Below are 25,021 nucleotides of genomic sequence, written 5' to 3' on the forward strand. Positions count from 1 at the left end.
GAGGATAGTCCAGCACCGCTCGCACTTTTTTCTTGTCCGGCCTACACTGCCCGGGCGATATTTCATGGCCAAGGAACTTCAGGTATTGACAGCACACGTGCACCTTCTCTGGGTTAATGGTCAGCTGTGCCAAACTTATCCGCTTCAACACCTCCCGAACATGCTCAAGATGATCCTCTAGGGTCTCCAAATACACCAGTACATCATCGAGAAACGCCATGGCAAACTGGTGATTAATTCCCTCCAGTAGTCGGTCCATCAGGGTCTGAAACGTGGCAGGACCTCCGGCAATTCCAAAGGGCATTCTCATGAACTCGAAGGTTCCGCGATGGCAAATGAACGCTGTCTTTGGAATATCCTGCTCTTGAACAGGGATTTGAAAAAAACCCTGTGAAAGATCAAAGCTTGAGAACCACCTGGCTCGTCCCAGCTGTGCCAGCAACCAATCAGTCCTCGGCATGGGGTAGACTGGCACCTTAGTGCGTGCATTCAGCTGGCGGTAATCCATAGCCATGCGGTAGCCACCAGACTTCTTCTCAACCAGGACTGGAGCGCTGGCATGCTGACTTTGGCTAGGGCGGATGAGGTTCTGTGCCAGCAGGTATTGAATGCAGTTGTCCATGATGGCCTGCTTCTTGGCATTCACTGGTCGCAGTTTGCATCGAACAGGTGGGTTGTCTCCCGTGTCTATGCGATGCTCTGCCAGGGTTGTGCAGCCCAGAGTTGTGGTGAAGATTTCTCTAAACTCTTCTAAAATGTGTTTCATACGTGGGTCTAGGTCCGACGAATGGCCGGGAATGATCACATTGCAGGCTGCAGTCGCCTCCGGCACACTGGCACACACACTGGCATCGCCCTCAGCAAAAATGCAGCGCAGACTGTCTCCAAAATCATCCACTGCCTCTGGCTGTTCCTTAACGGCCTTGACAAAGGGCACAATTCTTTGTGGTTCTGTGCCGTCAGTCCACCCACCAAGTGACATGTGCAGAGAGATGCCACTCACCGTCAGGAAATCCCTACCAAGGACAACGTCACGGCACAGGTCAGGAACGCACAAAAACTGCTGTCTGCGGCAACCGGCAGCCCACTCGATCTGGCACTTCAGAGACATGGTTGACTGCGACCAGCCTGATGCCAAACGCAGCACGCGTACGTCTGCCTTGGGTTTGGCTCCAGAAGCTTGGGCCGCCGCCGCGGCGTGCGGTCTGAAAAAGCTTACACTTGAGCCTGTATCTAGCAGGGCCTTGAACGTCGACGCCCCGATACGGACGTCCATAAGGGGCTCTTTGCCACCGGCTGTGGTCGCTACTTGGTGCGCACTGCCGTAGGTGCCCGCCGGGGCAGCACCTACCGCCACTGGTTTCCCGGGCACTGTGCTTGCAGGTGACCCGATCGCTGGCACCGGAAGCAAACGGGTGGCCCCATTCTTCGACCCGTGGCACAGTTACGAGATATGTGGCCGAATCCACCACAGCGATGGCACTGCACACGCATTGCTCCACTCGCGGGCTCCTGCCGCGGCATCAGTCCTGGCCCGTAGGGTGAGAACGGAGGCGCTGTGTCGCACGAGTACTGTCGGTCCCGGCAGTACGACGGGTCTAGCGCAGCTGGATGCAGTGGCCAGTGATAAGTCGGCGGTGCCGGTGGGGCAGCAGCAAACGAAGCGAACGACGCCGTCGCCATAGTGTTCGACTGCGGCAGTGAGTGATGGTCGAGGGCCTGGCTAGGGCGGAACGCCAGATCTCTGGCTACTTGGTTGCTCGGAAGCGGCGGTGGTCGGTACTGGAGGCGACGCCAAGCCCGCTCCATTAGGCCGTCGGCTGCCTTCACCAACTCGGCGAGGTCGTTGTAGGCATGCCCCTCCGCCAAATCTTGCAACTGAGGGTGCATCTGCCTCAGTACGCGCTGCACCTTCTCGGCTTCGGAGACCTCTTCCCCAATGCGGTCGTAAAAATTAGCGATCGCATATATAAACTCTTTCAAATTTTCTTCCGGGTGCTGCGTGCGCTGTTCGAGCTCCGCCTTCAGGCGACGCTTCGACGAGAACTCGGAGCGGAAAGCGGCAGTGAATTGCTCCCACGAGTCGAACCCGCGCACGAACCGCCACCACAACTTCGCGCCACCCTCGAGGGCAGCCGGTACCACGTGTGTCAGTCGCTTATCGGCGGCGACGCCCGTCACGAGGCAGAAGTTTTCCAAACGTTCAAGAAACTCCTCCGGCGACTGCAAGTCTCTAGCACCGGAGTAGCGGGGGAGGTGCGCTGCGGCGAGCCGAGGCGCAGAGTCGTCGGTGGCCCGAGGGACAGCGCCAGTGTTAGCGATCCCAGTCCATGCTCCCACGTGCGGAGCCATGGGCAGCGGCGTCGCCATCACTCGATCGCGCACGACCGCCGCGATTCGTTTGCGCTCCATGGCGGAGCCGTCGGTGCCCAGCAACAGCTCTTTAACGAGACCTTGGAGCCTAGGCATGTCGTTCGCTGCTGTTGTCGGGCCTGAAGCCATCCCGGACGAGCCCCCACTTGTCACGCGCTAACCCTAAATCGCACACCACACACCGCTACGTCTTGCCACTCCTTCCAACCAGCCTGAACCCTCGTTCCCCACACACGCAACCCCCACCACTCCAGTCCCAATGATGATGATGACGCCGTCACGTAGTGCCCTCTCTCGGCCAAGTCCCAATGATGATGATGCCGTCACTTAACGCCCTCTCTCGGCCACCCTCACACCGCATCTGCAGACGTATTGGGGCAAACACTTTCAAGCTCGTCCACCCACAGACTGGGAAAGCTTGTGGCTAGGCCCATGCCGACCAGCTCGTCAAATACCATCCTCCATGGTCAGCGGGGAGCTTTACGCTTCAAGGGGGGGACGGGCTGTGAGGACATCCATTGGTAGTGATGGGGGTATGTGGCGCCCCTTGGGCGGGGTGGCAACAGCGGACATCTGGCCTGTGTGCGCGGAGTGTGTGCGCGGACGGTGTTGTGGTTGGACGTGAGTGGCAGGTGTTGGCGGGGAGTGAGGCCTAACGAACACGAACGAGCGTGACAGCGTGTTGATAACGATTTGTGTATCGCTTCGGCGGACGATATCGTCGTTCTAAATTAGTTAAATAAATGTGTGTATGTTGTTTGGTTTGTACGAACCGTGTCTGCTGTGTCCGCTTACTCCAAGAGCGTGGCGTGTCACTCACCAAATCAAGACCCCACACTGGCTGCCCAACGTGAAGCTCTTGGAGTATCGGACGACAGTTTTTGTGGTTCGGTGCAAGATTTTGTTAGAGCCGGGGTAGAGGAGGCCTAGGGGGACTTCTTTGCTAGCGTCTGCGGTAGGCTTTGTTGAGAGTGAGGAGATTGGATTTGTGACGTATTTGAACTTGTCGGCACTCAAGTTTTGCCTGGTGGCAACTTTATGTTGCAGTTCGTCAACTCCCCCATTGAGAAGTCCAGAAAAGTTGGAGCATTACTGGAGTCTCAGTGTGTGGAAGTTCTTGAGTGGCGTGCGACATTTCCAGAACTCAATAGTATTAAGAACATGCGAAGCCCCACGAAAGTGTTGATGTTACACCGGCAGCTCGTTCGACTCACTACGGATGCGCTGTGGACGGCTGTAGAAAAAGAATGGGAGCAGCGTAGAGCCGGCCGCAGCTTTCGCGCAACCTGTACTGCTCTATGCTAGGCAAGATGAGGGCTATCATTTATGCTGCTGGAGACGCCAGTCATTACTGAAGCGAAAAAGCGCTCAAGGTCGAGTTTCTCGCAAAGCCGCTATCTGTGTTGATTTGGTGTCGCATAAAAGCAGACCCGTAATTTTTCTCACCTTCATGCAGCGACGTCAACAAGGAGTGTGTCTGGCGTCAGATAGCCTGATGTTGTTTTAGCCATAAGAGTTCTTGGCCATTATCATTCTTGAATAAAGTTTCGATCTACTCTTCTTTGTTTTATAAAGCTCCAGTGTGTCATTTTATTGTTCACGGGAGAAAAAGGCCAGATATTGGTGGCTATAAAATGCGCAAATGAATATTCTGTTTCAGTGAGTTGCATGCAAAACAGTTGCATTATAAATATTTCTCTTTATGTTTTAAAGTGAACTGTCCAACTGTTGTATATTTTATCGGATGACACCACTTACTCCATCACACGCTTGCAATCAAGACCATAGAACAGTGGCCAAAGACTAACCCTCAACACGCTCCTTCTAAAAATTCACGCAAAATTATCGCACTTGCTAGACTCGTTAAAGCTGACACAGAAATGTCTGCGCTAACGTTGCCATGTGAAGTATTCTTGAGAGATGTAAAATTTGCATCCGCTTCTTACTCAAAAATAACTATTTATTACCTTCGATTCAAAGGTACAAAGCTGCATTTTTTTCAAGTATTTCTATTACGAAGCGCACTTCACTAGCGTTCGTAATGTGGCGGTCTCCAAGTTCCAACACTAAATCTAAAAGCTGTTTCGGCTGCAGGAACTGCATCACATTGTAAGCAAAGTTTGTTTCATGGCATTTGTTTCACTGCAGGGCAAGGTTGGCTCGCCAAGAGCGCGAGCTTTGTAGCGGACGGCGTGAAGCCACGCCTGCAGGCACTGGGGCGCAGGCGCAGGTTTGCTTCGATGTGCGGCCACGTGCTCGTGCGTTCACCCTAACAGTGGCCGGCACTGTACAGTGCTCAACTCGGCTGTCTATAACGACAAAATGTCGTGCGCGAAACAGCACGGGCGACATCTGCAGTCGCAAATACACCACATCTGAGCATGCGCGACGCCAGTGATGTGCCTGCCTCGCAATACTGATCCCTGTTTATCGCCACGGATGCAACAACCGCTTTGGCTGTCGAAAGCGCTCTGGGCGATTTCGCCATAAAACAACAAAAAAAACAAGAAAGAAAGACTATGTAAAACGTTTGTCGCTGTGATATGATGTCACAAAGTGAGAATATTTATTTTTGTTGTTTTACTTAGATTTTGTAATGTTGACAGCGCCTTCAACGGCCAAAGCAGTCATCGCGGCCGTGGAGATAAAGAAGGGTGGAAACTGCAGGGCAGGCGCATCATTGGCATCGCACATGCTCAGGCGAGGCGTATTTGCGACGGCGAATGTCGCTCGTGCTGTTTCGCGCGCGACGCTCCGTTGTTATAGACAACAGAGTTGAGCACTGTACGTATCTAATATGAAAACTCAAAAAAAAAAAAAAACGCCCGGGCTTGGCACCCAGCTTGTCACGACGCGCGAGGCGCGCTTATCTTCCACGCGTACCTTGCTCTGGGAATAGAAGGGAGGGAGTAGGTTAGATGTTTGTGCGCACACGCTTATCCTTCAGCGAGGAAGATAGCGCCTTCGACTTTGACCTGAACGATTACATTTTGCCGAGTGCACAAAGATTACTTCGCTCGCTGGATAGGCATCATTTGCGAAGAGGGCGAGTTTTCCAAACACCACGAAGTAACAGCTGGGGCACTTGTTAGTTCTGACTCATATCTGTACCTGTGATTACGTTTCGTGTCTCATTTTTGTTTAAACAGCGCGTTAAGTGTCGAGCGATAAACGTTGTTAGTTTGCTCTCGTCCTGTGAATTGCTGTTGTGCGTCATTTGTGCGTGAGCAGCGCGTTTCGCGTTTCTATCTGCCTGCCAATCTTAGCGTTACACATTCAAAGTTGCTGCTATTGCAGTCATTAATTGCTTTGCTGCCATTGCGGCAAAACTGTGACTTTTCTTAATTTTGGACAACCGTGTCGTTCTCACCGAGAATATGTCAGATGAGGCGTTGAGGGAAACTCTTTAGACCACGGTGACGACGGTAGCTCGGAGGTCGTCTCGTCACGCGCTTCCGTCTTGTGTTGCGAGTTCGCAGGCTGGTAGCTTTCGCGATTAGTTGATTAGTTCTGGCAACACGGCGGCACGTTAAATGCAATGCAATGAACACGGTAGCAAGAAACTGTAATGGTATAGGAAGTAAGGCTGTAGCCAACTCTTTTGGATCGGATATCGCGGAACTCCTTCAAAATGCTGGTGTGAGCAAATACGGCCTCTCCAGGGAGAAGTGCACTTTTCACACAGTCACTTCGTGTTGAAACTGCCGAGACTGCTGATACTCGCCGAGAGAACAAGTGTGCCAGCGATCGCTACGGCCCTTAAAATCCAAGTTCTCTAATGCTACTCGATCGATTCCCCCTGACCTCCCCGTGTTGTTTCATGCTCGTTCACGACAGGTGGCTTAGTCTGTTTGAACATTTGATGGCAGTTCTAACATGCGGTGTTAACGCGCGAGGTGATTCCAGGTGATAAAAATGGGCTGCCTGATTTGATCTCTCTTTCAGCAGCGCTCGCCTGCTTTTACCCGCTCGTGAAAGTTACGATGCACGGAGGCATCTTATCAATTTTGACTTGTTACGGAACATGACGGTGACGTAAAAAACTCGCCAAGTGCACCCATGTAATTGCTATCGCAATAATAACGCAGTTTTTTCACAGTAAAAAAAGTGTGTTGAGTTAGCTCTCTTTCAGTACTCCTCTTGTTTAATTTGTGTGTTTATTTTTTGAATTTTTGTACCAAACCTGCATAAAACAAAATCCTCTTTATTACGAATTTTTTTGAGACTTCATCAATTTCGTTATATCCAGATTTAACTGTATAACATTATCGCGAGTTTTGAGTTATCAATAAAATATTAATTCAGCACACACCACAGATCCCGTTAACATATGTAGCACATGCCTAGAGAGTTTATTTTATTCAATATGCCGTCAAGCATGTCAATAATCAGAAAATGTCATTGGAGGTGGTGCTTTAAACTATTCTTAATGTTTGTACACGTAAAAGTGTTTAGCAAAGTTTCAACACCAAGGTTGGACGAGGTGAGTAGAATATTCAATAAACCAAAACAATGTCCAAACAGTGAGAACAAGCAGATTAAATCGATGGTGCTCGAACGCATGGACTAATGATTCAATTAGTGCTCGCACATTAAGGTACAACGATTCGGCCACATTTAGCCATGAAATATTCATTCGAAAAGACAGTTCAAGGTAAACGAATGGCTTACAATGCACGGATTCAGGCCGCATGAGGCAACCCATGTTGCTGGTGTATACCGTAAGTTCGAATTTTACTAACGAGCTGCATGGACACTAATTTAAGTGCATTCTTTGTGAGCCATACCTAAGGCAATGCAACACACTGTACGCAAACACGCATCAACTCTAACAGACGCCCCAAAACTATTAAACAAAAAAAGTGGTCACTCGCAAGCAGGGCCCCCTATCCAACACCACTGTCAACAGAGGCAGCCGCCGCTACAACTCTGCTGAAATCTGCCACTGAATTCCCGCTGCGCGTGCATGCTTCACACTCCACACACACACAAAAAAAGTTGTCTGCGCTTAACTTTGCACAACTTTGCCTTTACACTGCTGAAAAAAGGGGTCGCCAAGTAAACAAAAGCTTACTTATCGTGCACATAGTAGGAAAAACTTGGTGAACATGGTGATAACAAAGCACCACCAGCAGCAATGTGGTACATGCCTGGCGAGTGCTCCACGATACGAAGCCACACCTCCTCGCTTGAGTATAGCGCATCCTTGTAATCAGCAGCACTGGCATCACACAAAACATGATCACAAAGCGCAAGCATGCTTAAAACACGGGAGAAATCGACTCCGATTTGACCCTTCGAGAAGCAATCGAGTGGAGGGCAGCTTGTTTAAACAAGTAAAGTTCTTCTAGTCGCGCTGATGCACACCCCATTTGCGCATCTTAATTTTTTAATGCTGACTAGAGAGCTTTTATTACATTTAAATATGTAAAAATTGTGTAAAATTATCGCACACTATCACACACAAAAGAACACTGGCGAAAGCACACGAACGTGCATAAGTCCTGAGGCGACCACATGTAAAGTGAATAATATTTTGATTTTAGAAAAAGAAAGAATTGTACAAAACACCCTGCATATATGGCATGGACAACCGAGACTTCATCTGCGAATTCTACCAAAAGTTTTGGAAAATAACGTTCAGTAAAAGTTTTAAAAATGGCATGAACCATTAACTAGCCCAACTAGTGCTTCTTTCGCAGGTAGTGCGAATAACTGGGAAACAAAATAGGGGCCGGAGTTGGAAGCGAAAATCCTAATCTTTATGTTCTTTTGTAGTCATTCTCAGTAAAATGTAATGAACATACCACATTCTTCCTCTCCCTGGCAGTCCTTGGCGAGAAATATTCTTGAGCCTGGTTTCCCGACGCTGTAGATCACAGGGGAATTCTTGGGACTTCAAGCTAGCGTCTCTCTTCACGTTCCACTTGCACAGTGGTACACAACAGCTTCGCGGCATCACACCGTTAGAAAGCATTGTCTGCTAGAAACGCACCCACTATAAAAATCATACTCAAGCACAGAAAACATGAGTCTAGCTGCCCACACGCACGATCACACTAACCAGGTGCCGTGCACAAACAAACCAACGCTCATAAATTGCGAGGCGAACCCCATTACTGCGCAAACAGGTCTCTGCCTTGCATACTGGAGCAATGACGTTCTTCTTCTTCCTGACGAAATATATTCTTCAGACTGGTTTCCCCGAAGCTATAGATCGCAGGGGAATTTTTGGGACTGCAAGCCAGTGTCTCTTCTCGCGTTCCACTTGCACAGCAGCACACAGCAGCTTTGCGCCATCACACCACTAGAAAAGACCTTCTGCTGCAAACACACCCACAAACATGCTGCTGTTGTGAACACAGTGCCACACAACAGCTTCGTGGCTGGCACAGCAGCACAACAGACTCGCGCATCACTCCGCTAGAAACAAACATCTCCCACACACAGGCACACAATAAAAACCGTGTTCAAACACAGGAAAGAAACATAAGGTGAGCGCAAGAAAACACTGGAGAAAGCACACAAACGTGCATAAGTCCTGAGGCGACCACATGGCAAAGCAAACTGGCGTCTTCCATGATGACTGGAGTATTAGCGCCCTCATCAACAAAGCGGCCGAAGCTGCAAACTCGGCAGAGACACGCTCGCCCACTGAGAGCGACACCTGCATGCCAAATTTCATCATTTAATCTCCATGAATAACAAAAATAGTCTCCATTGCCATTTCCCCTTAATACTGCTTGCGAGTGAAACATACGAGGGAGACATGGGGAGAAAATGGGACAGAACGGCAGTGTAGAAGGGTACTACATCTGTGTTGGTATAGTTGTGCAGAGCAAGCGGTGTTTGACTGCTCATTTCGAGAACTCGTGAGGAGCAGCACACCTAAGAAGTATGATGATGAGAGCAGATTGAGGCAGTATTGCACCATTCTGCTCTGCTTGTTATCTGTGTGTTCTTAAAGCCTCTTTGACTGCAGTACGTTCTGAATGAAATATGTTTGTATGTATGAACAGGTCTTGATTGTACTTGGTGGAGGCATGTAGCCGTGAAATTATCCTTCTAGAAAATTTACCGGTTAGCTGATATGGCAGGAAAGAGAGTACAATGGTGATGCCTTCATCACTATGCAGGATGGAGCGCAAACGACGGGGCCGCCGCAGTTTCAGCAGCCAGGTAGAGACTGATGTAAAAGAGGAGGTCACTGCTGTCGTCGAAGAGGATGTGACCAGCAGTGTGCCTTCTTTGGATGACCGGCCACCACCACCACCGGTCACAGATGCCTCTTCCAATGAGCACCAGGTTGGTGAGCATGCTTTAAGCGGGCCCTCCAACACTATCTAACCCAACATGTTTTATTTGTGGGCGGTGCACACTGAAGTACAGACACACTAATGCAGCAAATACGGCAGTGATAATGGCATGCAGTCCAAATTTATTCGGCTAACAAGAAAAAAAAAAAGCAGCCCTTTAACTCGATTTTCACGGGGTCATCTGAATACATTTTATTCGCCCCAACCAGCCCGGCAACGCTGGAGAGCTGCTCCAGTAAAATTAGCTCGAAGCACTAATGTAGGGGAAGCTCGCACATCATTGTTGCTTGGTTTTTGCAAAGTAATTCAGTAAAAGCTTGTTTACCGAAATTTTGTTAACTCTAAAGTTTGGTTAATTTGGACACGCGGCACACTCCCGGCAAAACTGCGTATATTTCAATGGTGTCAAATGCTCGTTAATTCAGAGGGATTTAGACACGCACCGGATAACTTAGGTGATTCCAGTGAAAGCTATTGAGGTGTCGTGCTTTCGCTGATCGATTCCGGTTACTGAAAGCATGCAATCCCGACTCCGCCGCTGTAACTGACAGCAGAACCGAAGTTTTGGAGAAACCAAAATTGAATGAACAGGAGCAGAATATAATCATGATGATAGTGAATGAGGGGGGAAGTGGCCAGGTGGTGCTAGTCACCACCCTTGTGGAGGCGCTTGGGTCGCCGGTGCATCCAGTGTCTGCGAAATGCATCGCATATGGGTCCGAGTCATCCCACTTGTTGTTAGTGCTCACCAGTTTGTAGTGGGTGCACCAGTCTTCGAGGTTGGTCTCATCAGCACCGCCAATGACCTTGGGCTCTCGCAGGCGAAGAACACCGGGGGGGGGGGGGGGGGGGGGGTGCTGTAGGATGCAGTGGAAGGGCCAGGTTGCGCGTTGATGGTAATCATGATAGGACACCGCATGGGACAGTTTGCGCAGCCGCTGCTACCCCAGTTGTCCGCATCGCCTACGCTGCTGATTTATTTGCGTTGTGACTTCGTGCATAGTGTGTGCAGCTCGTGTACGTCAAAAGATATGGCTGTTCGGCGAGTTGGCGCTTTGACATAGAAACTGTCATTATGTTCTCAGGCTGTGTTTGTGCGCGTTGATGATGGTGTGGCCGTTACTGGTTAGCTGACTTATGATGACATATTATCAAAGGTCTTGAAGAGGATCAGAATCACTGTTGTGATGATGACATTTAAGATGAGCCGACGTGACATCGCACCGTGCAGGAGGCTGCCGAAGCTCTCGCTGTCCTTGCGGAGTGCTGCATCAGTTCTTGCGACAGCGAGCGTGCACGCCACCACCACATGGGGTTGAAGGAGATCGTTCTAGCACTGATTCCGATGACGAAACAGACTAAGTTGATGCAGTTTTCTATGAAATATAGGTTTGTGTGTGCGGAGTACATTTTCTTTTTGTTTTGATGGTTCGCTGATAATCCGGAATTCAGTTAACTCAGCCATTTTCTCCAGTCCCATGATATCTGGGTTAATGAGCTTTTACTGTATTGACTGTGCTACCACAGTAGCAAATGTGGTGTCTGATGCCTGGCTTGCCAGAATGTGAGCTGGAGCTGCTGTATCAAAGCCAGGTATTTGCCGCTCTTTTTTACAACATTCCGTGTCACTCCCTTCTCTTATACTGCAAAAAGGAATTTGTGGGAGGACGAGGGCGGTAAAGTATTGTTGACCTTTGTGAGTTGTTTGGTGAGCCGCCTGACGAACTACAAGAGTGCATTGCACCCCTTCAACTACAGTGTACCGATCATACGGAAAGAGGCAGCTCGCAAACTTGCAAAAGCAAGAAGGGGGAAGAGAGAGAGATAAGCCTTTCGTATGGATATCTCACATCAGCCAAAAAAATTCAGAGGTTTAACGGGATCCAGCATCTCTGTCATGCTTTGTAGTCACGGTGACCATTTTTGTAGTTGCTGCGTTGGTACGAGGTTCAATAGAAAAGCACAGAAAAGTAAAATGAAACGCATTAGTAACCTTAGTTTTGACCAGCGACAAAGAAACTCCACCATCCGTATCAAGCTCTTCAAGCCACTACAAAAACAAAAATAAAGACAAATTCAGATCTAAGATGGAAAGGGTTGGTGCCTTCTCCCAGCTGGTTTTTTGCCAGGAGAGCCTTTTTATCCTCACCACGGAATTGTAGGCGCACATCCCCTTCTGCGCACAGGCAGGGGGGCTGGAGGCACCTGTCTGTTTGCGAAACGGCTCATTTTATGAGCCCTCTTTGTCCGCTCAGCAGCTGTTCCTCCTGCTTCGCTCTTTAGCTGGCATGTGCCGAAATGATGACCAGCAGCAACAGTGACGCGAAATAGTGCGTTATGATCGTCATCATCATCATCACCTTGACTACGCTCATTGTAGGGCAAAGGCCTCTCTCATAATCTGCCAATCAACCTGGTCTTGTGCTTTCTGCTGCCACGTTACACCTGCAAACTTTTGAATCTCATCGGCTCACCGAATTTTCTGTCACCCCTTCGTTCGGATGCCTTCTCTGGGAATCTAGTTAGTTACCCTTAATGACCAGCAGTTATTCTGTCTACGTGCTACATGCCCAGCCAATGTCCATTTATTCTTCTTGATTTCAACTATGATATCCTTGGCCCCCGTTTGTTCCCTGGCCCACTCTGCTCTGTTCTTGTTTTTTAATGTTACACCTATCATTTTTCTTTCCGTCGCTCGCTGCGTCTTCCTAAATTTAAGCTGAACCCTTTTTGTAAGCCTCCAAGTTTCTGCTCTGTGGTGAAATACCTGCAAGATGCAGCTGTTATATATATACGTTCCTCCTGAGGGTTAGTGGTAAGTTACAATTCATGATTTTAGTATGCTTGCCCTATGTGACCCACCCCATCCCAATTCTTCTAGTTATCTCACCCTCAGGGTTTGGCTCCGCAGTTACTACCTGTCCTAAATAGACATATTCCTTTACAACTTCCAGCGTCTCTCCACCTATCGCAGAGCGCTGTTTTCTGCCAAGACTGTGACACATTGCTTTAGCTTTGTGCATATTAATTTTCAGACCTACCCTTGTGCTTATCATGTCCAGTTCAGTAATGAGTTGTTATTCGTTCCTTCATTTGCTCATCAAGGCAATCAAAGCAGGTTACTAAGATACTCTCCTTTAACTCTTATCTCTAACTCTTCCCAATTTAGGGCCATAAAAATCTCCTGTAAACACGTGGTGACCCGCATTAGAGAGTTTGTGTCTCTCTGCCTTACACCCTTCCTTATTTGCATTCTTTCGCTATATGGAGAACTGTGGTGGCTATGGATCCACTGTAGATTTCTTCCAGTATGGTTATGTAGGGTTCGTCGATGCCTTGATTTCGTAGCGCCTGCATCACTACTCAAATGCCTTCTCGTAATCTATGAAGGCTATGTAGGGGGATCGGTGGTGTTTCGAGCATTATTCTATCACCTAATTAACGGTATGAATATGGTCTATTTTGGAGTAGCCAGCACGAAATCCTGCTTGGTCCTTTGGTCGATTGAACTCCGATATCGCTTTAAATCTATTAGCTATTATATTTGTAGATAGTTGGTTGAGAACGGACAGTAAGCTGATCGGCCTGTAATTTTTCAAGTCCTTGACGTCTCCTTTCTTATGGATTAAGATGATGTTGGTGTTTTTCCAAGATTCTGGTACCCCTACCGTCAAGATACACTTTGTATATAAGGTGGCTAACTTTTCTAGCACAATTTCTCCGCCATCTTTCAGGAGGTCCGTTGTTACCTTATCCTCACCAGCGGCCTTGCCTCCTTGCATTTCTTCTAGGGCTTTCTTTCTCCTGTCATTACTGGTAGGAAGTCGAATTCCTTTCTGCTATTATTGCTCCTTCGATATCGTCCTGGCTATTTCAGCTTTTGTACAGCCTTCTGTAGAACTCATTCGCTACATCAACTATCCCATTCATATTGGTTATGACATTGCCTTCCTTGTCTTTTGGTGCATGCATCCGATTTCTGCCTATGTACAATGTTGCCTTTGCAGTTTTTAGGCTTCTGCGCTTTTTACAGCCTGCTCTAATCTCTCCATGTTATACCTTCTGATGTCGGCTACTCTACGCCTATTGATTAACTTCGAAAGCTCCACTAGCTCTATTTTGTCGGTCGCATTTGAGGCTTGCATCGTTTGTTGTCTCTTAATAAGATTTTTTGTCTCCTGAGATGGTTTGCCAGTTTCTCGTCTAGTGACTGAACCCCCAACTTCAATTGCACACTCTTTGGTGATACTAGTAAGGTTATCGTTAATTTTGCCAATGCTAACGTCTCTTATTTTGTTTAGAGCTGCGAATTTATTCTGATGTGATACTCTGAATTCCTCTACTTTCCCTTTCACCACTGGCTCGTTAATTGGCTTCTTGCATGTCAGTTTATGCCTTTGCTTTTTTAAATCTAGGTGAATATGAGCTCTTATCATTCTATGGTGACTGAGGAAATGGCATATTGGCATATTTGATGGTGGTGCTTCTATATGGGGAATATATGATGAAAAGATCCAAGATGGTGGTACTTGGAGTGTTGAATATATGGACGAACGAACACACAGACAGATGCATGGATAGACGCATGAATGGACGCAGGGGCGGGTGCATGGACGTACGCAGGGACGGACGCACGAACAGATGCACGCACTGACGGGCGGATGGACGCATGGACGGTCACACAGACGGACGCATGGATGGACGTAAGCAAGAACGAATGGACGAACGAATGCTTCGCCCTACTCTCCATCATTCACTCTGTGGATATGCTGCCAATTTTTTTTCTCCCGGGCGTAAGAAACGTATCCTTTACATTCATCTTTTGCAGTGTTGCCTACTGACACATGGCTCCTCCTTGCCCGCTGGATCTCTTCTGTTTTTTATTATTATGCCGACCCCTCTCACGTACCTTCGCCGGCTGCCATGTGGCGTATATTTTTTCTTTCTATCTGTGTGCAGCACGTTCCCAGGTCAAGAATGATGCGAGGGTAGAGACACCGCAGCTGAAACCAAAGAGTGCGCGAAGGTCATGAAACTGCTCGCGCCAACCGACAGTCGCTTCCTGCAAATACGAAACATTGAGGCGCCCAATGACGTGCTCGCGATTTTCGAGTGACGACAACGGGATTTGACGACGACAGGATTTGCCCGATACCGTGTGCCGTATTGTTTTCTTTCAATCTGTGCACAGCATGTCCCCAGTATTTTTTAATTATCTATGCTCCTTAGCAGAGTTCACGAACGGTGCAAGTGTTGCTTCGGTGGTAGCTTGCTGCAATGTTGATTACTTGCTACAATGTCAACGACGGGGTTGCGGTCGTAGTGCGATGTTGCTGGGACATTGTCAAAATGCATCATAGTGCACGCTTCCGAGATCATCGCAGATACCACTGTTGCGTTTAATCGATTGCTAGAAAAGATAGCTGTGAAACACTGAAACACTTTGATGGCATGCGCGAGTGGCGCGGGGACAGCTTGCAGATGATAGCTGTCATCAACCACCCAAGATGAGTAAAGTGCAACAAAGAAGCCGTTCCCAAACACTATACACGTATGTCAATTGCAGAAAGCTAAGTGACCTAACTTTGTTGTTGTTTTTTTTTTGCATTACCGCATTTTTGCTCATTCCAAAAAAGTTTTCATAATCTTTGCCCCTGCATAATAAAGGCACCCCCAGCTTCGCTCCGATTTTTCGAGAAAAGAAAGTGTGTTTATTACATGAGTAAATAGGATACTCATGCATTATACGCCACATAATTGCGAGTACTAATATAATCGCTGACGTCTAAGAAAGTTACTTGCAATCATTTGGAGCAGGGCATGACATTTCCGCTTCCACAAAAATGAAACAAAACTGTGCGCCATTTTTTTTTTTTTCTCACCCCTATTTCTCAGTTTTATGAATCTCCTGAATCTCAAAATCGCCAGCTCGATGACATTTTACTCTTCAAAGTCCATCACAGTATTTCACAGGTGTGGCAAATGCTAATGTGGACTTGATCATTGTTTGCTCAATGGGTGGTTCAAAATACTGCTTTTATTGAAATAGCAGTGCTCATATTCACTCTGCATGATTTAGGGGAGGTTGAATGGTTTGTACATTTTTTCTATAGTGAGCTTTTTTTTCATGCTGCTCAAAATTTGGCCTTTTGTTCTCTGTAACCTGCTCCAAATTTGGATTTTAGTGCTCCAAAACCAACGTTTTTCATCTCCAAAATGTTCTCCAAATTTTATTTTGGCTGTTGCACCCCTGGGTGTTGACAGACCAGTTAACCGACATCTTGATAGCTCGAAGAAAGTCAGCAGTGTGTCTTATTATGTCAATGACTACCTTGTTTTGTTAACTAATGATGAGCCATCATGTGTGCCCCAAGTTCTTTTGAAATTTCCTGGGTGTTTTAAGACCTTGACACTTACTCATAAACTACCTAAAAGTAATGTCATCAAGTTCCTTCACATCTTGTTCACCTTTCATCCAAACCGCATTTGTTGAGCATACCAACCACTTATGAACAGGCCTGCCCTACCATACGATTTTAAAATAGTCAAAAGAGACGTGATCAACCATTCTTTTCATCATGATTTAAGCAAGTTATGTGAGCATGAAAAGCTTTCATAAGCAGTTGGACAGACATCTGTTGTGGAATCCTAGCTTCATAAGCTCAGAAGATGTATTGCTGTGCTGTGTCTAGAAACCAAAGCGCCTAGTTATACCCTATAATCGTAAGATCTCGCACAATCTACAAGAAAGATAACCTAAGCATTCCAAAGTTAAGGCAGTCTTTTTTGACTCTCAAGAATTCACAGCATATTCATGGAGTGAATGATGATGAGTGGGGTGAAGCGTCCGTCAGCCGTCCGTGCTTCCGTCCGTCTGCACGACTATCCGTGCGTCCATCCATGCTTCCGTCCATCTGTCCATGCGTCTGTCCGTGAGTCCGTCTATCCATCTGTCTGCCTGTCTGTCTGTCTATCCGTACGTCCACGCGTCTATCCATCCGTCCATTCGTCTGCTAGTCTGTCTGTCCGTCTGTCCATGCGTCGGACTAGTGAACACTCCAAGTCCAACATATCCCTTCTCGCATCCCCAGTGGCACATACCCACTCTAGAGCGGGTATGTGCCATTGGTGGCTCCCTACTACTACATACATACAAGGGATAGACAGACCCAGGCCATAAGGAGTTTCGCCCCTAAAATTTAGTTAACCTTTGTCGGCTTCATTATCGCAATGACAAACCCAAAGGCTATGATAAGCATCAAACTGCATTTGTTTCCTGTACACGAGACATTGTGCATCACATTGTGCATTTTTGTGGCACAGTATCTGACAGCCATTGCCTAAATCATGGATTAAGGTATCGTAGTATTAACGTAATAAATGGGGAGGATAGATGACTAGCCATTCATTGTAAGACCTGTGGCTGTAAACCACTCTTCAACGCATGTACTGCAATCAAGAAGATACACGATGAGCTTTCAAGACAGATGGTTGAAGCTGGGGCTATCTCATCCCAGGGTTCCATGTGTGTCAGCACTCCCTTTTCCTCAGTGAAAAAGAACTGTTGTTCCTTAGAAATTAGTTTTTGTGGGCATCATAAGTCACATGGTGCTTTTTGAGAGATTTTCTATAAAATGCCGAGTGAGTGCCCGCACTCGAAAAAGCACCCCAGCCCTTCCTCTCCTTCCACGCGGCCACTTTAGTTTTAAAGCCCCGTGGCAGTAGTCTAGTGGCTATGGTAGTCGGCGAGTGACCCGCAGGTCGGGAGATGGAATCCTAGCTGCGATGGCTGCAGTTTCAATGGAGGCGAAATTACTGTAGGCCGGTGTGCTCAGATTTGGGTATACGTTAAAGAACCCCAGCTGGTCAAAATTTCTGGAGCCCTCCACTACGGCATCTATCATAATCATATGGTGGTTTTAGGACAATAATAAAGACTTTTCTTTAATATTCACCCTAGAGCAATGAAACTTGACCTCTTTATGCAACTTAGTGTGCTGATTTAAAATATATAAGTAGTTTTCTTGCAAGTTTCATACTTTTAGCTTTGCAAGATGACAAAGTGGATACCTTAACCCCTTTGCCCCCCCTTTTCATCCCTAAACTTCCGTAATTTTCTACCATTGATAGTTCATATTGTTTCAAAGCAAGTGTAGAAGGCAAATAACTAATCAAGAAGCACATACAAAATATGTAATAGGCATGAAAAATAATAGGCATAAAAAAAGTACATATTTCACCTGTCCTAGTAAAGGTTTACGCACAATTTTTCATTATATAATAAAATATGGATATTTAAACTAGCTAACTGTATTTTTAATACATTGGAAAAAATTTGGGCAAAATTTCATGCAAATCCGGGCACTTTAAATGCCCGAAAAAAGGAGGGACACATTGAAAGAAATGGCAAAATTTGTGTTTGGACAAAAACGAGTTTTAAAGTTAAAATTGAGTTTTAATTATGAAAGATGTCATTAATAGCGATGAAATTTACACACCAAAAAGAACAATCTTTCTTGTAGTGGCCACTGCCACTAAAATGCGCCAGCACCATGAGTTTGTCTCTTTTGGCTTTTTTGAGCAGACTCCTAACAGACATTTCGCTCACAGAGAGGGTCATGAAATGCTTGCCAAACTTCTTACCGCTCCATCTGGCTGAGCCTTGTGCCGACTGCAAGCTAGGAAGAAGTTAGACAGGACTGCGAAATCTAAACTAAGCCTACTGTCGTGGGACACAACAGTGCTGATGCCATTTTGCGGCCACGTTTGTGCCACATATCGTTGTACATAATGGCAATGTCGTCCCCGCTAAGTTCCTTTGACCTCGCAAAATTGGCGCTGACGTCATCCTTTGCCGCGTCATGAATTTTCCAGCTGATGGCTGTGAATGACTTTTGATGCATTGACTTTTGCAAGCCAACAACTTCCGCAAATCGAACCAGCTGCTCGTAGCATACTACTACAGAGCGCACCTCCACAACGGCTTTCACACGCAAGCAATGGCTTTTTTCATTCATAACGGAGATACATGAGAAAAGCATTGTTGAGCTGCGCTGCTCGTTAAGGCATCAACCCGACAAGTAGGCTTCACAGCAGATACAGCTGCGCAGCGGTCCAATGGCGGTCTCCGTTCCGTGCCACGTTATAAGCCAGTCGTGTCGCTCGAAAAACGTACAAAAGGGTGCTTTTTTTTTCTTATTTCTTGTTCCGCATCAGCGAAGGAAACTGTCTTTATTTGAAAAGTGAGGCTGAACTCTTTGCCTGATGCGATCGACAATGGCGAGCAGCGGCCATTATTGGTGGCAAGGTGCTCGAAGACTGCTCAATTCAGGCCTTTTAACAAGTACATTGTGCTCTTTAGACGCAATTTTAAAGCATTTGCAGTCAAGTCTTGACATGTATTTTTTTTTTTTTTCAGAACAGTAGAAGTATTAATCTTATCAAAACAGGCAAATTGGCTATTTTGAAGAAAACTCGCATTTTTTGACTCGCATCTCCTCATAGACCTCATATGTCAATCAATCAGTCAAACCTTTGTTTTAAACAAGGATTGCTTGTGTAAAGAGAACAAGTATCCTAAATGCGTATCGATTGTTTATGAAATTCCGTTGTCATGTGAATAATAGGGCATTTAAGTAGAAACATGGACGAGCATTTTTTAATTTTTAGCGGCTCTCCTGCTACCATATTTAATTTTGGTTCGGATCGAGTGAGCTCCAAAGCTAGTCAGATAATTCTTAATTGTAAGGGGGAGGAGGGAGGTTTGCTCGGCATTTTAAGGTAAGTAGTCGAGTGTGGCAACAGGCGTTATGTTGGAAGTTAGTGCCTGTGTTGTGTGTCTTCCTTTTGTGTCCTTGTTCATTGAACACTATTTTTCTCATCGTCAGCTCCATTGCACGTGCAGCTGGCCAGAAACCAACATCATTAGACAGAACACAGGGACTTGCAAAACAAGTGCTTTGTCATGCCACGGCTCATAAGTGCACTACTGTTGTCAAACTGTTGGGCAGCTCACATGTTTATAAAGATGCTTGTTATAAATGATCAAGTTCTCGACCAAATGGGCTGTAATTTTTCCAATTTGTCAACTCCCAAGGATTAACCCACATAACAAAGTTTATGAGCCGAAATGTGGTGTCATGGCGTCTTATGAAAGTGCATGTAATACTATATTGTGAGTCGTGTTTTCATTGCGTAGCAATCACTGTCTGCTTGTTTTAATGAGAGCTGAGGTGTGTGGAGGAAGAGGTTTGAAAACATAATTTTTTGTGGACATACAGGAAGGCCTCTGTGGGGAGGACTCAAAAGAGGCCTGGAAATGCAATGTGCAGGAAGGAAGCCCACCACTGGCATCCCCCGACTCCGCTGGTCATGGGGTCAGTGCGGCGGGTGACGACGTAGATGGGGAGCTGCCCGACTCTGGTCACAGTAATCGCAGACGCAAAATGGTGAGCATGAATCGGCCATATATACTCCACTTATACAAGTAACACGGGTATTTATCACTTTATTTGAATACCAGCTTGATCGTATGCGCTTGCTCATCAGGGAGTGCCAAGTGAATGCCTATGACGAAGGTCCCTTAAACTAATTCCTGGATATTGCCATGTTTTTTTGTTAGGGGCAAAGCTTCGTAGAGTGTTGGCTAGTCCCTCGTCGTAGTAGTCACCCCGTACTCGGAGTGCTGACCAAATGGCGCTGCGGCGCTTACTCCCATCACCAAATCGTTCACGCGGCAGCAACTCGAGAGCGGCGGGCACTCGTACCCAGAGTGCTCACTAGATGGCTCGAGAGTGGCTGGCTCTAGTACTCGGAGTGCTCACTAGATTGCGCTGCAGTGCTCGCTGTCATCACCAGCTCAATCACGCTGCAGCAACTCGAGAGCAACAGGCACGAGTTCATAGATGAAGCGCTCAACTGAGACCTGAAGTTCATGCGTGGCGTACCGAACACAGTGCAATACTGGCAAGGACGCTACAAGGAACACTTCGCCATGATTCAACAGCTGGCAAACAGCACACCTCTCGCATGGCTTCTGCCTTGGCAGTACACTGAGACAGGCTCCTCAAAACTCTGGAACGGCTGAAAGTGGGGCTCACAGTTTACCTATGTACCTCTATCGCTTCGCTCTCATTATCATTCACACCGTAGATATGCTGCAATTTTTTCCCTGCCATTATCTCATCAAAGCACATATATTTGCGACCTTTATATAACAAAGTGGCAGTGGGATGCTCTCTAGATATAGCAAATTTTTCCGCTAACAACTGAAAGATTTCGCCCCAGATTAGGTCCATTTGGCTCGAGCAGGAGTCATGTGCAACCTTTTTGGTTGCCCCGTCAATGATGGAGCACCAAGTGGCAGCGGTGCACTTAACACACTCGAAGCTCCGACCACTGCGAACCGAGAGCAAACGCTTGTTAGCACATGTGCGTCAAGTCGATAGCCCCTCAAGCCAGCGTTCTTCTTGTGCATGCGCTAGCGTGCCCTTCTCCCAGCCACTCATGGGTGCCACAGATCTAGTACACTCTAACAATGCTAATTGTGCTGTTTTTTTTTTTTTTTCCGGAAAAGAGAAAAAAGTCACAGTTTTGTCGCACAGGCAAAGCAATGAACGCCATAGTGACAAATTGGAAGGTCACACGAAGAATGGCAAGCAGATCGGAACATGCCCCGCATTTCTCACGCACAAATGACACACGAAACGTACTCACAGGTACAGATGAACAGGAATAAGCATCTCAGTTCTTACACTGTGTCTGAAAAGCAGGCCTTTTTTGTAAACAGAGACTGTGCTACGAGTGCAGGGACCATTGGGCACCCGGTCACAACAGAATCTTTCCGGTGATAGCCCTAGGTGTGTAATGGTCCCCACTGCAGGATAAGCAAGCGCATACGAGAGCGTCCCTTCTCTGCAGAGCAAAGTAAAAGTACGCAAGGGAGATAAGAGCATGTGCCGCAGAGCAAAGTACGCAGGGGAGGTGAGAGCGCACAACACCTCGTCGTGACAATCTGGCAACGTGCGCTCATTCCGCCATCTCGCTGGTCATGCTGAAAACAGGATACTAGTTTCCCCCGAGATGCCCATCACCAGCAGGAAGTAGTAGAAATAAATAGCTTGCTGTTTGTACGTTGAAGGATGTGCTCTTTTGTGGCTCAGTGGCTAATGCCTCGCACTCACAATTCAGAGGTCGGAGGTTTGATTTCGCGCACCGGAGTCTTTTTCTAAATTTTTCTTTCTTGGCGTTTTCATATACCGTATTTACTCGCATAATCGGCGCCCTCGCATAATAGGCGCACCCCTAGTTTGGTCGCGGAAAATTCGATTTTTTTTAATTCCGCGCATAATAGGCGCACCCCGAACTTGGCCGTGATCAGAAACGATTCTACCCTCCAGCGATACAGTTGGAACGTGGTCCCCAAACCCTGAAGAAAAAAAGAAGGCAAATTGACGAGCAAATAAAAAAAATTTGAAGTGCAACCTAACCAACGTGTTTGTCGAAATAAAACTTGAAAAAAAAAAAGCGTCCATGAGCGAAAAAAAAAAAACGGCTGTTCCATCAATTACTGATACCCCCCAAATCGCCGCGCTTTTTGGAGGTCACGTGTACAACGCCGGGGGCTCGATCGCCATCACCACCATCAGAGAAAAAGAAAGAAACGCCATTTTGCAAGCGGTGTGCGTATGTTGTGGTCGTGTATTGAACTTTGGTTCCACTATGGGGAAGTACGCGAGCTACACGGCTGGGTTTAAACTGAAGGCAGTGCAGTACACACTGGAGCACGGCAACCGGGCTGCAAGCAGGCATTTCGGCGTTGGAGAAACCAGTATTCGGTACTGGAGGGACCAAGAAAAAAAACTTAAGGCGACGAAGAAGACACGACGGGCTTTCCGCGGTGCCAAGACCGGCAGGTATCCGAACGTCGAAGAGCAACTGGTCCGGCATATACGGGAGCTACGACAACAAGACGGCTGTGCTATGTCGTTGGATATTGTGCAGACTGAGGCGCGCAGAATAGCCCGAGCACAGGGCATCGAAGCAAAAGAGTTCAAAGCCAGCTCCGGATGGACAACTTGTTTCATGCGGCGCCATGGCCTCGCACTGCGAAGGCGGACCACCTTGTGCCAGCGCTTGCCCGCAGCATATGAGGACAAAGTGGTGGACTTCCACAGTTTTGTTATAAAGCTCCGACAGCAGAAAGACTTCATTTTGTCCCAGATCGGCAACGCTGATCAGACCCCCTTTGCTTTGATATGCCGTGGAACACGACAGTGGAGGAGAAAGGTGCATGGAGCGTCATCGTCAGAACGTCTGGCGCTGATAAACAACGATGCACCGTAATGCTGGCGGTGACAGCGGATGGGCATAAGCTACCGCCTTACGTTATTTTTAAACGTAAGACGCTCCCAAAGGCAAAATTCCCTCAAGGCATCTACGTCAGAGTCCAGGAAAAAGGCTGGATGAGCGCGGAACTCATGGTGGATTGGGTGAAAACAGTCTGGGGTCGGCGGCCGGTTGGGCTGTTGTTGCCGTCCATGCTTGTCCTGGACAGTTTTCGTGGGCACCTAGTAGACCGCGTACGAGATGAGCTAAAGGAGCTGCGCACAGATCTGGCAGTGATTCCGGGCGGCCTCACATCGATACTGCAGCCTTTGGACGTGTCCTTGAATAAACCTTTCAAGGACAATGTTCGAACGCTATACACCACCTGGATGGCTGGAGGACAACATCAGCTGACTCCAGGTGGTAAGATTAAGAGGCCGCCTGTGGAAATGCTGTGCGCTTGGATCGTGGAAGCGTGGCAGGCGATCTTCGACGAAGTCGTCAGGAAACGCTGCAAGAAGACGGGTATCTCGAACGCACTGGATGCGAGTGAGGATGACATGTTGTGGGGTGCGAATGATTCGGACACCGAAAATGAATCCCCGCTCGTCGAGGATGAATGTGTGATCTCCGACTCGGACTCCAAATAGGGAAAAGGAGGAACAGCTACGACTTTTGTGTAAATAAATTTTACGTGTGTGTGTGCAGTTGACGGCTCTCGCTTGTTCATTAAAAGGTACGTAGGTATGTTTGTTTTATGCTGAATTAATTGGTAAACGATAAAGTCGCCTTTTACTTAACAAGTGTGCAGATTTAAAGCGCGAGAACCGAGTTGAAAAAATTTTCGAAAATTTTACCCCGCGTGATTGGTGCACCCCTAACTTCGAACCGGATTTTCTGAAAAAAAAGTGCGCCTATTATGCGAGTAAATACGGTATATAGATACAATGCGTATACAATGAATGACGTCAACGCCAACGCCGGCGGGGAAATCCAGCCGAAAGTGTCCATATATTTGCTATCACAATAAAAGCTTTTGCATTGGCAGCACCACTCTTCTGTTGTTGTAGAAGTCTCTCAACGGTACTTCGTTAACATGACATCAGATGATGCTACGGAAAAAAATTCATCTTAAGTGGGGAGGTGGCGATCGAAAAAGCTGTTTTGTTTGTTGACCTAGACTAATGAAATTTGGCAGGCGTCCAAAGAATGTCTCGAATAGCTATATATGAAGTTTCATTGCAATATCTCATGTAGTTTTCTAGTTACACTATATTACATAATCTGATGACTTTGTCTGCTGGTGGAAAGCCTCGCATTAAAACAAAACATGCCAGGAAGGACCAAGTGGTTTTGATCTTTACTATAAAAAAAAACACTACACAGGTTGGAATCATCGAAAATTGTCTATTCCTTCTAGTTTTTTTACAAATAACGTCCTTATCAGCTTCATGTATTGCATCAGAACTTCTCATGCACTGATTATCATATACAAAAAAAAAACTAGATTGTAAGCAATGTAATGAATAATACCGTTCTGTCAACGAGGCTTAAAGGAATAAAAAAAAAAACAGCATCAAAATCAGTCTAGTCACTGCCACGCTATGCTTTTCACAAGCAACACTAAGTGCCCAAAACGCACTTCAAAGAAAATGGCTTTCGAAGTTTTTATAACACTTCACCTTCATTCAAATGCACCAGAACAGTAGTGTTTGGTGTCCATGCTGGCAGGTGGCCTTTTGTCCCTCTGATTCCTCATCTAGTGCATGTTTAATGATTTTTCAGCACGCTGGCTGTCCTTTTCTGCAGCCCTCTGGAGGGCAACTGCTCCAGGTTTTTTACCTAGTGCAGTGCAAGTCTCAGTGTAAGCTCGCAAGGTGCCTGCATTATACTTTGCTACTGCTTCATGCACTGCTGCTTTCAAAATGAAGAGGGAGGTGTGCTACTGCTTGGATATACCGTAATTACTCGAATCTAACGCGCACCTTTTTTCCGGTTAAGCGAGT

At 47.0% G+C, this 25,021-nt stretch overlaps 1 protein-coding gene across 7 annotated transcripts in view; it reads left to right on the plus strand.

The window, feature by feature from the left end:
* The window catches only part of LOC119163012 (uncharacterized), a 434,320-nt gene that overhangs the window by 186,642 nt on the left and 222,657 nt on the right, over positions 1-25,021 (plus strand). For 6 of the 7 annotated variants that reach the window (XM_075882725.1, XM_075882727.1, XM_037414895.2 and 3 more), the window contains 2 exons: positions 9,510-9,678; positions 19,970-20,137. In XM_075882725.1, coding sequence (XP_075738840.1) covers positions 9,510-9,678; positions 19,970-20,137 — 337 coding nt within the window. The remainder of the gene's footprint in view (positions 1-9,509; positions 9,679-19,969; positions 20,138-25,021) is intronic. The other variant, XM_037414900.2, reaches the window with a different exon arrangement.

Source organism: Rhipicephalus microplus, unplaced genomic scaffold (genome assembly GCF_043290135.1).
Source record: "Rhipicephalus microplus isolate Deutch F79 unplaced genomic scaffold, USDA_Rmic scaffold_13, whole genome shotgun sequence".
Taxonomy (NCBI): Eukaryota; Metazoa; Arthropoda; class Arachnida; order Ixodida; family Ixodidae; genus Rhipicephalus; species Rhipicephalus microplus.